At 46.8% G+C, this 14099-nt stretch overlaps 1 protein-coding gene across 1 annotated transcript; it reads left to right on the plus strand.

The window, feature by feature from the left end:
* The first annotated feature begins 284 nt into the window (after positions 1-284).
* LOC124074917 (zinc fingers and homeoboxes protein 1-like) lies at positions 285-10576 on the plus strand. The gene is made up of 8 exons (XM_046418259.1): positions 285-640; positions 1367-1832; positions 2386-3000; positions 3477-3603; positions 4329-5555; positions 5695-5826; positions 6430-6878; positions 7697-10576. The coding sequence occupies exons 2-7, from the start codon at positions 1477-1479 to the stop codon at positions 6868-6870; spliced, it is 2898 nt and encodes a 965-aa protein (XP_046274215.1). The 5' UTR covers positions 285-640; positions 1367-1476; the 3' UTR covers positions 6871-6878; positions 7697-10576.
* The last annotated feature ends 3523 nt before the right edge of the window (positions 10577-14099 follow it).

Below are 14099 nucleotides of genomic sequence, written 5' to 3' on the forward strand. Positions count from 1 at the left end.
CAACATTCAACAAAAACAATAGTAGTAAAATAGTTTCATAAAACAATATTATACATAATGTGGAAATACATATACGGAATAAATAAGTATGGAATAACTACAAAAGAGCAGGGCTTAGATACTATAATATTATATATTATACACTAAACACCAAAACATAAAAAAAATCAGTTTTCATTTCATGGTTTTGTGTGAAATAAAATATAAATTTTAGCAGCCATATGAAATAATAAAACAGTAACGTCATTAGTTCCAACTTTTACTTTGAAATGTACAATCCGGATGCATTTGTCGGCCGCTGCTTGCTTGTAGCGGCGAAACAAAAAAAATGGCCATCGTCAGATTTGGTGAACTATCGGTGCCTTTTTTATTCAGCTGTCCTTTTTATTAATAAAGCCACAGCGTTAACAATGCGATTCGCGGCGGTGCTCGCTGGAAGCGTGGCTAACCGGCGGTAGTTAGCTTGTTCCCGGCCGTTGGAGTGGCTCTGTGTCCGGGCTGAAGCAGATGGGAACCTCGGTGTATTTAGGGAAAAGGCGGAAGACTGCGTATCAACAGACCGAACCAGAGATGCTACAGAGCTACAGCCGCTAGCCAGCTAACTATATAGGATGCGAGCAAACGACAGCCGATTCAGCAGGTAAGCGCACGCCGGGCTGACAGCTTGCTGCTGTCGGTGTGTGTGGTCGGCTACACGCAGGCGGCTGCCCGCTGCCACTTGTGGAGGATTGACCCGTTCAGCTAGCTAACGTTAGCCTGGATGGTGCTGGTGCGGCTGTTGTGTTGTTGTCGTCGTCGTTTCTCTTTCTCTGTTTGTTTCCCAGTCAGCTAGCTGACAGCAGACAGGATATTGTGACTGCTGGACTCTGTCACCGTGCTGGTTAACCACTCTGTGTCTTTTCATCGTGTGTGTGTGTTGACAGGAAGTGCATCTCCTGCTGCAGTCTCAGAGTTTGATTGCAGCAGTTGAAATAAACCGCAGAGAACCACAGAGTCAACCGGTTCATCATTAAAGGGTCATTCCCCTGATTTGTTTTGCACGATTTGTTCCATTTCGCACAAGCACGTGCGACTCTCACAACAACACACAGCGTATTTTTTCACATTGTTAGAGCCTGATTGGGTCCACTCAGAGTACACCAAGTAGCTGCAGGAGTCTGATGTTATTGGTCCAGCAGCAGGGAAGTTAAAAAGTCACAGAAGTGAAGAAGTAGTACAGAACAGGTGTGTTATAACGATTTGATAATTACGCTACAGACTGCACGAGCAATCTAAAGAGAGAAACCAGACGAAGAGGTACACACAAGAAGTCTGAAAGAGTACTGTACTACAGCTACACATGCTAATACTTTGTTACTTTCTCCAGGAATTAAGGATAACAGAGTTTGACTTCCTACTTTATGGAGCCACAGCAGGGCGACTTGAACTGAAACAGCTTTAGTACCCGGCCAGACGCAGTGCCCACCGCCCCTCAGGATGGCGAGCCGGAGAAAGTCCACCACCCCCTGCATGGTTCCTCCTCGAGAAACCGTCGACTTGGATCAGGAGATGGACGATGTCTCGGATGTGGCCGAACCAGATGAAAGTAACGGCGTGACGACCGTCTCCTCAGAAGTATGTGGTCTGGAGGAGCGGGGCGAGGACCCAGACGTCCGACAGGTGCCAGACCACTATCTGGACTCAAACATGGCAGAGGGAGGCTACGAGTGTAAATACTGTAGCTTTCAGACGACGGAGCTCAACCTGTTCACTGTGCACGTGGACACAGAGCATCCAGACGTCGTCCTCAACACCTCCTACGTCTGCATGGAGTGCGACTACCACACCAAGAGGTGAAACACCAACACTTGTGTTTTTATACGTACGTATGTGAAAGCAGGCCTCGGGACAGACGTATGCTTCCCAAAATGCACGTGTAACGTCCATAACACCACCCCAATATGTGATTTTTAATGCAGCGTCTGCTTATAGTGTCGTCAAAACATCACACCATGTCCGTGTTTCCTCACTGCGCTGAGGAACAAATCCTGTCTTATCTTAGGACAGGAATTTAGCCATTACAGAATCCTTGTAAGAATTTCCTGTTAGAAGTCCTAAGTTAAGAGTCTGACCTAAACTCAAAATAACTGCCGCAAATGGCAGCACCTGGTCCATAATAACAACCTAGCCAGCCACTGAATGGGGTGAGACGGTCGTCATGGTTACAGGCAGTCTATTGTGCATATTGCTTCTGTAAGAGGAGGACAGGATTTGTCCTGTCTGCAAAACGTGAGACAGGACAAGTGGATATCAGGTGGATATGTCATTTTTACTGCTTTGTGTATTTACTGTTTCAATAGTTATTTCTGATGAAAGAAGTACTGACCCACATTCCTCCCGTCCCAGTTATGACACGCTGCTGGCCCACAATGCTCGGCTCCACCCGGGCGAGGACAACTTCACACGGACGATGGTGAAGCGAAACAACGAGACCATCTTTCAGCAGACGGTCAACGACCTCACCTTCGATGGCAGCTTCGTCAAAGTGGAGGACGACGAGGCAGAAGAGACGTCCCGCAAAGGCATCGCCCTCAGCAAGACGCCCATCATGAGGATCAAGAGCAAACCAGAACCCAAGAAGTTCGCCGCCTCACACAAAATGGCTGTCGACGACATTATCAAGGTGGAAAGCGACGACGAGGATGACGAGAACAAGGAGCCACCAACGCTCTCTCCCGCTCCGATGACCCCCGTGGCCCCTCGCCTCGTCCCCGTCTCCACGCCGGTGCAGGTCCAGGCCGTCCCGCAGAGCATTGTGGTCAACAGCCCTAACGTGCTGCAGATTAAAGGGGGCTCAGGCGGCGGCGGCGTGCTGCCTCCTGGGACGCTGGCTCAGGTTCTGTCGGCCCTGCAGAACCAGCAGAGCAGCCCTCAGACTCAGCTCCTCATCCCCATCAGCAGCATCCCCACCTACAACACGGCCATGGACAACAACGTCCTGCTGGTCAGCGCCTACAACAGGTACGTGCACCTGGGGGGGGGGGCAACAGTCGTTTAGCATTTTCAGATCAACAGTATCATTTTTTTTCAATTAACAATAATTATTTTATTTGTAATTTGTATTAATAACTAAATTGGAAAAAGTCAGCTGACACAGGAAGAAGCTGGTCGCTCACAGCGCTGCAGTTTGTCTCGGTGTACTGAGTGCTGTTGTATCACCAGTGTCTCGTCAACACACAGCTCCGTTATGTCAGCAGCAAAACAGACTCTGGTTTCTGAAATGACCAGAAAATGCATTTGAAAAAGTCAACAGCAGCGTCTCCGTCCAGACATCATGACCCAGTTAGTCGAGACGATCCACAGCGCTTGTCGTGAGCGGTTTCATGAAGGGACTATTTTCTCCATGAGCAGGTGCATGTTTCCTTTCTGTGCCGTGATTTGTAAAGAAAACAGTTGTTCCGTGAAGCTAACGGTCAGCCTCTGATTCTGCGTGGCAGGTTTCCGTACCCCTCTGTGTCGGAGATCATGGGCTTGTCTTCTCAGACCAAGTTCAGCGAGGAGCAGATTAAGGTCTGGTTTTCTGCTCAGAGGCTGAAACACGGAGTCAGCTGGACGCCGGAGGAGGTCTGTGCTTCACAAGACGTTTTCACAGCGCATCACATCCACACACCCTGTCACAGGCTGCGTCTTACACTTCCAGTCCGTCACAAGTCTGATATTTCTGTAATTAGTGTGAATGTGAGAAAGACGAGTGGAGGCACATTCATTTCCTCGTATGTAGACACACACAGCCAGCAGCTGATTTTCTTCAGCGTCAGATTCTCAGACAGCTTCATGGAGGTAGAGAACAGCTCAGCTGTTTTTTCAGTTTGTTTTTGTCGTGGTCAAGATGTAGTGGCATCAGATCATCAGTAAAATAAGATCCGACTCAGCCTGTTTTTTCGGATCAACTCTTCCCAGTTTTTTGGGGTTTTGCTGGTGCTTTTGTCTTCTTGTGCCTCCAGTTGAATTTCCTTTTGTGGGAGGTAAACTGTCTGTTCTGATGGACATCATGTTTTAGCAAAGTGCATCTGAAAATTTGTCTTATGTACAGAACCTGTCTCTGTTCACCATATTAGATTAGAACTTTATTGTCACTGTGCAGAGTGCAGGTACAAAGCCACTCACTTCACGTGTTTAACATACGGACGAGTACATCAGTACATGCAGCAGGTATTTATGTATCAGCGCTTACAGCTGACATGGCACACTACACGGTCCTCATCAGCAGCCAACATGTACAAGAAGTAAAATCAGCTGATCACATTTCAGTGTCACAACAGAATCCAGACCAGGTCGTCTCTCTGCAGGTGGAGGAGGCCAGGAGGAAGAAGTTTAACGGCACGGTGCAGACCGTCCCGCAGACCATCACCGTCATCCCCGCCAACATCGCCGCGGCCACCAACGGCTTGCAGTCCATCTTCCAGACCTGTCAGATCGTCGGCCAGCCGGGACTCGTCCTCACTCAGGTCGCCGGTAATGGCAGCACCGTGCCGGTCGCCTCTCCCATTACCCTGACAGTCGCGGGTGTCCCCGGCAACCAGCCTAAAGCCGCCGAACCGTCGACATCAGAATCAAAGACTGAGATGTCGGCCGGCGCTTCGCTCAGTTTGGATTCGTCGGCGACCAAACCGAAGAAGTCCAAGGAGCAGCTGGCAGAGCTGAAGGCGAGCTACAGCAGGAGGCAGTTCGCCACGGAGGCGGAGATATCACGACTCATGCAGGTCACCAAACTCTCCAAACGAGCAATAAAGAAGTGGTTCAGCGACACACGCTACAACCAGAGGAACTCAAAGGACCACCATGCTGTCCTGCTGAGCGAAACCTCAACCAGCAGAGCGGCGGCGCCAGGAGGAGGCCGAGGAGCAAGGAGCAGCAGTGGCAGCCTTAACGAGAGCAACAACGGTGAAAACACCACCGCCACCACCACCATCGTCATCGACTCCAGCGACGACGCCAGCGATTCCTCCCCGACTTCTGCCAACGTCCCCGGCTCATCAGGTTCCTCCAGCGACCTGCGGGTTAAATTCCGCCACGCCTTCCCCGACTTCACGCCACAGAAGTTCAAGGAAAAGACGCCGGAGCAGCTGCTCATCCTGGAGGCCAGCTTCCAGAAATCAGACACGCCCTCGGACGAAGAGCTGAGCCGACTGCGTGCTGAGACGAAGCTGACACGACGTGAGGTGGACGCTTGGTTCACGGAGAGGCGGAAAATGCCTTCGATGGCGCAGCCAAAAGACAGTGACGCCGAGGGAGATGGTGAGAAGGTGAAACCAGCCGCTGTGCCTTCGTACTCTGCTCAGGAACGGCAGGCGACTCCGCCCGTCGGCAGGAAGATGATGAAGAAGACGCCAGAGCAGCTTCACATCCTGAAAAAGGCCTTCGTCCGCACACAGTGGCCGACGCCTGAGGAGTACGACCAAATGGCGGAGGAGAGCGGTCTGCCGAGGACCTACATCGTCAACTGGTTCGGAGACACACGCTACGCCTGCAAGAACAGCAACCTGAAGTGGTATTACCTCTACCAGAGCGGAAAGGTACGAGCGTTCGACTTAACGCTAACGCTAAGCTTGTTCCGTGCATGAACTTATTTCGTGAATTCTTGACGTTAAAGGGAAGTGAGTTTGAAGGTCATAGGACTGTTTAAATTAAACAAATGAATGTCATGGATTTAAGGTGGATGAGGCGCTGAACGGTGGAGCCAAGAGCCAGAAGAAGTCCAGGAAGCGTTTCCGAGGTTGGTCCAGGAGGACGCGCCGGCCGTATCCCTGCAAACGATCCCCACAAGGGGGCTCCACCGCCATCAAGGTCTGTGTGTGCAGCATACACATCGTTAGCCACACCGAGCTAAACCTGCAGCAGTCTGATCAGGAAGTCCTGCCTACATGAAGGCTAAAGTGTTCAGGTTTTATCAAAATAAGTTGATGGTTTAGAGCTTTTCAACAGTAAAGTTTGTTTTAAAGTTCCCAATTGGAGAACAAACACTTTTATACTGCGCATGTGTAGTTACAAAATGACTCAACATATTCAAAATGTTAGCACTCAGTGAGTAGACGTCTCATGTAAAGAAGTTCAGGTGAAGAGAAACAGGCTGCTGTTGAGGTGTGGATCATGACTAACACACATGACATGTGGCTGCTTTTTATTTTGGGGTCTGTCAGCGTCAGGATGCGTTTAAATTACATGCTGACATCACGTGTTGCTTTTTAAGAAACGACATCTGTTAGTGATGTACACGCCAATAAGCTGCTGGGTCTGAGAAGTTAGCGAGCAGTGTGAGTAACTGATTCCAAATGGCCCTTAAACAAACAACGTTTCACCTCATGGATGAAAATAAGTGTTTCCTTAGATCCTCCTGTTTAATTGGCAGTTTTTGTTTAATGCTGAGGTTTCCTGTCGGTCCCCCTGCAGGTGAAGTCCGGTAAGACATTTCTGAAGGACTACTACCTCAAACACCGAGCCCTGAGCGAGAGAGACCTGGACGACCTCGTGACCAAGTCCAGCATGAGCTACGAGCAGGTGAGGGACTGGTTCTCCGAGACCGCCAGGAGGGCGGAGGAGGGCAAGGAGCCCTTCAGCGACGAGGAGGCCGAGGGAGACGACGGGGAGGACGACGACGAGGAGGAAGAGGAGGAGGAGGAGGAGGCGGGAGCAGCAGAGCACGCGGACAGCGAAGGAGAGATGGAGGTGAAAGAACAAGGAGAGGAGGCGACCGACGACGACTGCAACGAGGAAGAAGAGGAGGACGAGGATGACGAGGAGGACGAGAGGGGAGCCAAGGACGAGGCAACGATCCAGGAGGAGTCCGAAGGTGTCAGCCAATCGCAGCCTCTGGCAGACGAGCAGACATGAGCAGACAGGTGAGCTCTCTGAAAACATCTGCAGCTCAGTTTCTCCAGCATGATCAGTGACTTAACGTGTTTATTATTAAGGATTCACGAGTTTGTGTTGCTGCGTGAAAGTTAACTGCAAAATTGAGTCAGTTAGTCAAACATCTTTGATATGCTGAAGTCATTTTATTAAGCAAAAAATCTTAAAAGCTTTTTAAACGTGAGGATTCGCCACACTTCTGTGACTGTCGAACGTCTGAAGACACGATGCTCCAGTTTTCTGGTTCTACTCCGGGGTCCGGATCAGATGACCGAAGCTCCCAGACTCATCTGGGACGCGAACATGTTTGACATTTAGGATTTAAAGTCTGGATGATTACGTCAGTCCTTTCTGAGCGGGGCAGTAGTAGCCAGTGGGAGAGCTTTTTAGCATCCACATCCTGTAGCGTGTGATGTAACTGGATTTCAAACATGTTTGCGTTTTGAAACTCGTGTAATGTGAGCCTGGCGACCTGAAGGAGGAAGTGTGACGGGAGTGAGGTACTCCACGGCCTTGTTCATCTGGAGCGCGAGATGTTGTTAAGATGGTTCGATTTCCCCCATCGATTCCCCACATTCCGACCCTCAGGCATCAGATCAGGATCCTCCCGGACGCCGTGTCTTCGGTGCCCGTCCAGCATTCGGAGACCCCTCGTTGGTTTCAGTGGATACAATAAGTGAAATTCTTACAATCTGTAGCTTCATCTGGAGCCGTCAGCACTGTCAACAGCACGTATCAGGCCACCAGCACAGATTTAAATCACAGAAACCTTCCTGTTCTGATTGGTTGTCTTTCTCTTACGCCACAGCATTGACTTTGCGTCCCCCACCCTGGAGACATAATGGAGGACGTTATGCGTCAGTGTTTCTCAGCTGCTGGGTCGCGACCTGAGGATGGCAGCAGGAAGCTCAGGCAGATGGACGACGGGTTTGCGCCTCGCAGCTGAGAAGCACTGAGCTGCTGGGAGTTCACGGAGAACATCAGGACTTGGTTTGTTTCTGCTGATGGACTGTGGGGACCAAGCAAACACGCAGGACGACGTCGCCACAAGAGTAAGTTCCAGCTCTGCTCCTGTACGAGTAAAAGGCTTTTATTTTGGTGAGAATGACAGGGCTTTTATTTTGGCCTTTATGTCATTTTTCTTACAAAAAAAAAAAAAATCAATGTTTTGAGGTAAACTTTGTATAAAGGAAAAAAATAAATAAAAACAGACCTCGCATGGATTTCTCATTAATATAAAAGAACTTTTTTTCAGAATAATGGACCATCAGCGCTTTTTCTCAAGGGAACGTCCCCAAAACCAACAGTGAAAACATTTTGCTGTTATTTTTTTGTGAATAGACATATTAGTGCCATTCTGTATTCTAAGTTTTTGTTTTTAAATCCAAAAAAAAAAAAAAAATCAGTGCTGGAATGAATCCACATTGATGTTTTTGTACTTTTTAAGTGATTTGTTAAAATCTGAACAACATAACGTGATGGGGACTTAATCCATTATACTGTTATTATTATTATTATTATGATGATGATGATGATGATGATGATGATGAGTTCTTTTGAATACGGTGTTCCATGTTACCTGGCGTTTGGGTCCATTCAGTTTCAACAACATCAATTCAGCTTGTGAATTTACCTCCAAAACACTTAAAGAAAGGGAAAATCCACCTTAAAACTCCTCATCGATCAGTTGTTGTCCAGTCAGAGTGGACTTCAGAACCCAAAATCAACATTTCATTGAAGTCCAAGAACAACGTATTGGCTGCTTAAAAACACAGGACACAAACAGCTGCTGAGTGCATTTCAGTGTAAAAATGAACGTGTCGGCGCCCTCTGGTGGACGGACACTGTTTGTAAATGACCTCGAACATGTGAGGTGTGTCTGTGTTTATCAAACAGCATGTATGCTGACTTAATGCTGTGCATGTTGGTTTTATTTGGTCTCATTCAGAGCAAATCAGGCTGCGTCAGGCCGACTGGTCTGCAGTGTTGTTGTTGTTCAGATCCTGTACACACAATTTAAGATACAAAATGTAGTCAGTCTGTCAGTCTTCTGTAATCCAGTTTGAATTTCATTCCTTATTATTTTAAAAAAAAAGGCCTGTTATTAGTTTGCGCTATGGACTTACGCCCTGTGCACAGGCTTACGCTCGGCCATCGCGCCAGCAGCCTGCGATTGTTATATGCTCTGTCCACCAGAGGGCGTTCCAACATTACAGCAGCTGAGGCTGAGGCCCCTGCAAGTAGTTAGCGTTAACACGCCGAATGTGAAACTGTGATTCAGAAAACTTTGGTTTTGATTTAGTTTCGCACGTTTGTCAACGGAGAGAAAAGCTCATTAGTGGGAGCAGGTCAGGTGTGAAAGGCTCAGACCAGCCGCCGTCGGCGTTCACAGTCCAAACGAGGTCGTTTACGCCCCGTCCTGTCCGAATGAGGCCTCGGTCAGGCTTCGACACCTGACGATGAATGATCGGTCGATCGAGCACGGCTGAGCTAATAGTACGGCGGCGAATCTTCCCTTCAGGGTCAAAACGTTCAGGCTTTGTCCAAACTGTTTTAGCGACATACTGATACCGCGTGGTCATTCTGGAGGAAGTTCAAGTCTCTCAAACTGGCACAGTTTCAGAAACAATAAATAATAAAAACGCTCTCCTACTTACTGCCTTTGACCGAAGGCAACTGTTTCAAGTGTCTTCGGAGGCTTGTTGAAAGGCATTCTGGGAAATGCAGGAAGCAGAAGAGGCAGTTAGAAACTGGTTTCACCAAAGCGTCGTGAACTAAAACCTTTTTGGAAAACAAATTATGTGTTTTGAAGGTGGATTTTTTTCCTTTGCCATCCACCTGGACAGAAAGAAGATTTTCCATACTGAACTTTTCCCAAAGGATCTTTTTAACGTCTCGGAGTTGATCGACTTGAAAAGGAGATGAACCCAAATGTTTTTTGTGTCCTTGTCCAAACAAACTTAAAAAATAAAAGCATGCGTGCTCTTCTTCAGGAAACAGGCAACTTTACCTCAGTCAGTTAAGCTACAAACTCGGTAAGATTGTGACATTTACTCTTTACCACAGTTTTTCTACAGACTTCAATACTGTATGCATGAAAATACGAGTACACAATAATAATTATGTCTTTCAGATGGCGCCTCTTTTCCTTTGTCCTCGCCACCAAAGTAAATGAATCACTTTAAAAAGAGAAGAAGAAGACATAGTTATTAGTGCGTCTATTTGCTCAGATACGGGTGAACTAGTTGATATCCTTCAGGTTTTCCTCAAGAATTACAGACGATATTTTAGGGACAAAGAAACCACAAGCACTTGGCTCAGTTCCTGCGGGAACTTTTTAACTTTTCGTATGTGAGGTAACAAAAAAAAAAAAGGAATGGAATAAGCTTTTATTTTGCTTTTCTCTGCTCTCTTCCTGTGTTTACTGAACCGTGTAGGACTCTGTTAGAATATGCAAACGTCAGAGAACAATCAGCGGGTCGAGCGGTGGTCAGATTTGATTTGTTTTTTAATGATTTCTTCAGCGACACGGGATCCTGACATGAGCTGTGTAATTTCATGCCTTTCTGCCATTCTTCAAACTGCTTTAATAGCCAACAGTTTTTAGTAGTTAATTTATTTATTATATCTGGACTTTCAAGGATCTCTTTTTTGTCTGCAAGCAAAAAAATAAAAAGTGGAGAAACAGGTTTGATTCAGTTTGTCATGATTTAACAGACACATGAAGAAAACAAACAAGTAACTCGGTACATCATCTACCTGTGAGGTGTGACTTCATACCTGAACTTCTTTAACAGGTAATTAAACTTCTGTGTGAATTTGACTGTTAATCAAAGACGTCACCTCAGGCTCTGGGAGGCAACAAAACAGTCAGTGGAGAAAACAAGGAGCCGACCAGTCAACATATTAAATACCGACTGTGAACAGCAACGTCTTGCTTTGTCTGACCAACAGCACAAAAATCATAAAATACTCAGTTTGTAATGACAGGAAACAAAGAAATGCAGTAAATCATCACATTTAGTGACGCTGTTGCCTAAAAAATTGATTCAGATCAGATCAAACGTGCTGATTGATTTTGTCTTTCAGCTCTAAACGTCATTGTGTTTGTTTGACAGCACATCGTTGCAGCTCTGAACTGAATTATTATTATTATTATTATTATTCTTATTGAATTGATCAATAGTAGGAGTGATTGTGATTTTAGTTCATACCAACACACACCCGACCTTGCAGCTCAAAAAGCTTCAGAGTCCCGTAGCTCTGCTTCAAATACGTTTTCTCTTATGAGTTTATTCAAGAAAAATAATAAAGTCGGTGATGAATAAGTAAACAATCATCACGAGCTGCAAACCGGGTGGGAAAACAGGCTGGACAGACGTCACTCAGAGACAGAAAACTGACGTCCACCCCTCAAAATCTGCCATTTTCAAAAAATGATCAGTATATGCATCTTAATTTTAAATAAAAATATATAATATATAATATATAAATAATAAATATATCTGCAAAGAACATGAACCATGACAGGAAATTAAAATAATCCTCCTTGGGAAAATATTCTGGTGAAATATCGTTATTGTACAACGTCTTCCATGAATACGTGTTGAGCATTGTTGTACGTTCAATATGAAGTATTGGGGTCGGAGCAGAAGGATCGACGAGGTCCCGAGTGTTCACGCTGAGGAAATCCGCGACGTAAATCGATTCGTTAGAGCACATTTGGCCGATGCCACTTAGAATGCAGTACTTCTACTTCTTAACCACAGCTGCTTGTTGTTAGACAACCTTTAACCTTTAGGACGTTGTTTCCTGGAGCTGCAGTGGGAAAGGTTTTGCTCTGCTCAGAAGCAGTTTGATCTGCGAGCTGAAGTCTTCAATATCTGCAGCTAATCACATGAATTAATCACAATCAGAATGGCTTCAAACACAACAACACAGACGGGAGACGTCTGCTTGTAATCAGGCCCAGAACATCAGGTGGTCAAAATTACACAAAAATAAAAAGTAAAGATATTTAGTGAAACTGCAGTACATTTACTCTACGTGAGTACAGTTTGAGGTACTGACTTCACTTGAGTCCTGCTCAGTTTTTGCTGACACTCTGACCTGCTCGTTTATGAGAACAGAGAGGACAACAAATAACAAACATCTGTCCTCTTTTAATTTCCTTTCATGTTTTTATGATCGATAGGCCAAAGGAAAAGAGTACCTGGGCAGGTGAGGCAGAATCCCACTGACTAACTGAATCTAAATCTAAATCTTTAATTCCTTTTTATAACACGTGTAAACTTTCATTTTCTGGCAGCAGTAACTTCAGTTTATTTATTTATCACAACAACGTTTGTCTCATGACGCGTCCCGTAGGAGCGGCTCCAAACTCTTTTTGTTCAAGCTGATTATACTTCTGATCCTGACGCATTCACATGTAAAGAAATATTATTAAATTCGCACATCTGCAGAGGGAAGTCTGGTGTTGTCCGAGCGCCGACTCTCGCGCTGCTGAGTTAAAGGACGTGCCGGAACATTTGTACGGGATGGTTCCTGTTGGAACGTTTCTCATTCTTCAGGGAGGTAAACAGCAGCCTCGTTCCCACACTCAGCCAGTATTTCTCGTCCTTGGTGACCCGCCTGAATCATTCAAGGTATTCAGTGCTGTCGCCAAGTGCGCCTGGTGAAATACCATAGAAACCAGCAGCACCATAGAAACCAGTCCAACCAGTCCAGGGAACACACTGTTCTTGGCTCGGTTCATGCCGGTGCATACTTCACTCCACCGCTTCACAGCTTCGATCAGACATCTCGACTGTTTCGTTTTTGGGGATGTGTTTTTGGTTGAACTCGCCTCTGATTTTGGGTGAATTTGTCCGTGAGACGTTTTCGGGAGCCATGTTGGGGCGTTTTGGCACGTCTGAGCGGTGGAACGGGAGGTTTGTCTTCTTGTTGCTTCCTCCTCCTCTCTTCCAGCAGATGGCAGTGTGAGCTCAAACACCCGCCTCTCCTCGCTCTACTGTAAATCATGTAAAGCTGGCTCGGGTTAGGTAATACACCATTTGTTCACAGTTCTGGGCTTTAGCCAGCCTTCCTGGAAGTTCAGCGGCTGAAAACCTGCTGAGTGTTTTTTAATGTCACTGCTTTTTTATCCCCCGTTCCGTTGGTTGAATGAAACATCAGGGGCAAAAGGTTGATTCATGTCCTTCACAGCATCGAGCTCTGCCCCATTTTGTGGCGTCGGGTCTCCCTTGGAAAAACACCAGTTACACGCCACAAACGGCCTGGCAGGCGTCGCTGTGAAAACACGAGCAGACCGCCGGCCTCGCGGGGGAGAAGAGTCGACGGGTTTTAAGACGAAAGCAAAGGAAGGAGGGGAAGGAGAGACGGCAGCTGAAGAGTTAACCTTCACAAGCCCGTCTGAACCAGGGGTGGGACCTGCTCCCCTCCGAATCAGAGCAGAGAGAGGGGGAGGAGGGGAGGAGGGGGGAGAAAATCTGAGTCGACACGAGTGGTGCGAGAGGCCGAACAGAGGCCGAGTGAGGACAGTCGAGAACCCTTTCACTACTGACCTACTTCTGCCGACACACACACACTGATGTACACGTGTGTGTGTGTGTGTGTGTGAGTCTATATGGCAGGTCGATGAGGACTAAATCTCGTGCTTAACGCTTTGCACACACACACACACACTCACTCACACACACACTCCATCTTGGCAGCACACTCTTAAAACAAGCGGTTCTACACTCAACCTCTTTTGGCTCTACTGTGAACCGTACTGCAGTACATGTGTGTAGTGCTGGAAGAAGTACTCTTTTGCCAAAGTAAGAGTATCAGTGTGACGGTGTAGGAATACGCAGGACTTAAAGGACCAAGACGATCTCGTTACGGATGCGTTCATGTGTTCATCGCTTTAATGCTGCGGCTGCTGAAGCTGGAGCTCATTTCAGATGTTTTCTGTCCGGCGGGTCAGTTTAATACTGGCATGAAATACACACATGTGCTTTCTTATGTTAGGACTGAGCCAAGCAGGAGTTTCCAGTCTTCATGCTAAGCTAAGCTAGCTATCCTCTAGCTGTAGCTTCATATTTAGCCTCATCAATAAAACTGAAAACTTTTCCTTTAACCGACATGTTGGGTCCAGGACGGCTGTTAACAAACCTGGTGGTGTATTATTCGATTAAGCCAACATTTCTGCAGGTTTCACGTGCCAATGT

This window comes from Scatophagus argus, chromosome 17, assembly GCF_020382885.2.
Source record: "Scatophagus argus isolate fScaArg1 chromosome 17, fScaArg1.pri, whole genome shotgun sequence".
In the NCBI taxonomy this organism is placed as follows: domain Eukaryota; kingdom Metazoa; phylum Chordata; class Actinopteri; family Scatophagidae; genus Scatophagus; species Scatophagus argus.

Bases quoted from the DNA above. Each gene is read 5' to 3' on its own strand.
- LOC124074917 (XM_046418259.1), top strand. From the start codon at position 1,477: ATGGCGAGCCGGAGAAAGTCCACCACCCCCTGCATGGTTCCTCCTCGA. The intron at 1,833-2,385 runs GTGAAACACCAA...CTCCCGTCCCAG, and splicing joins TGCGACTACCACACCAAGAG to TTATGACACGCTGCTGGCCC. The intron at 3,604-4,328 runs GTCTGTGCTTCA...GTCTCTCTGCAG, and splicing joins TCAGCTGGACGCCGGAGGAG to GTGGAGGAGGCCAGGAGGAA.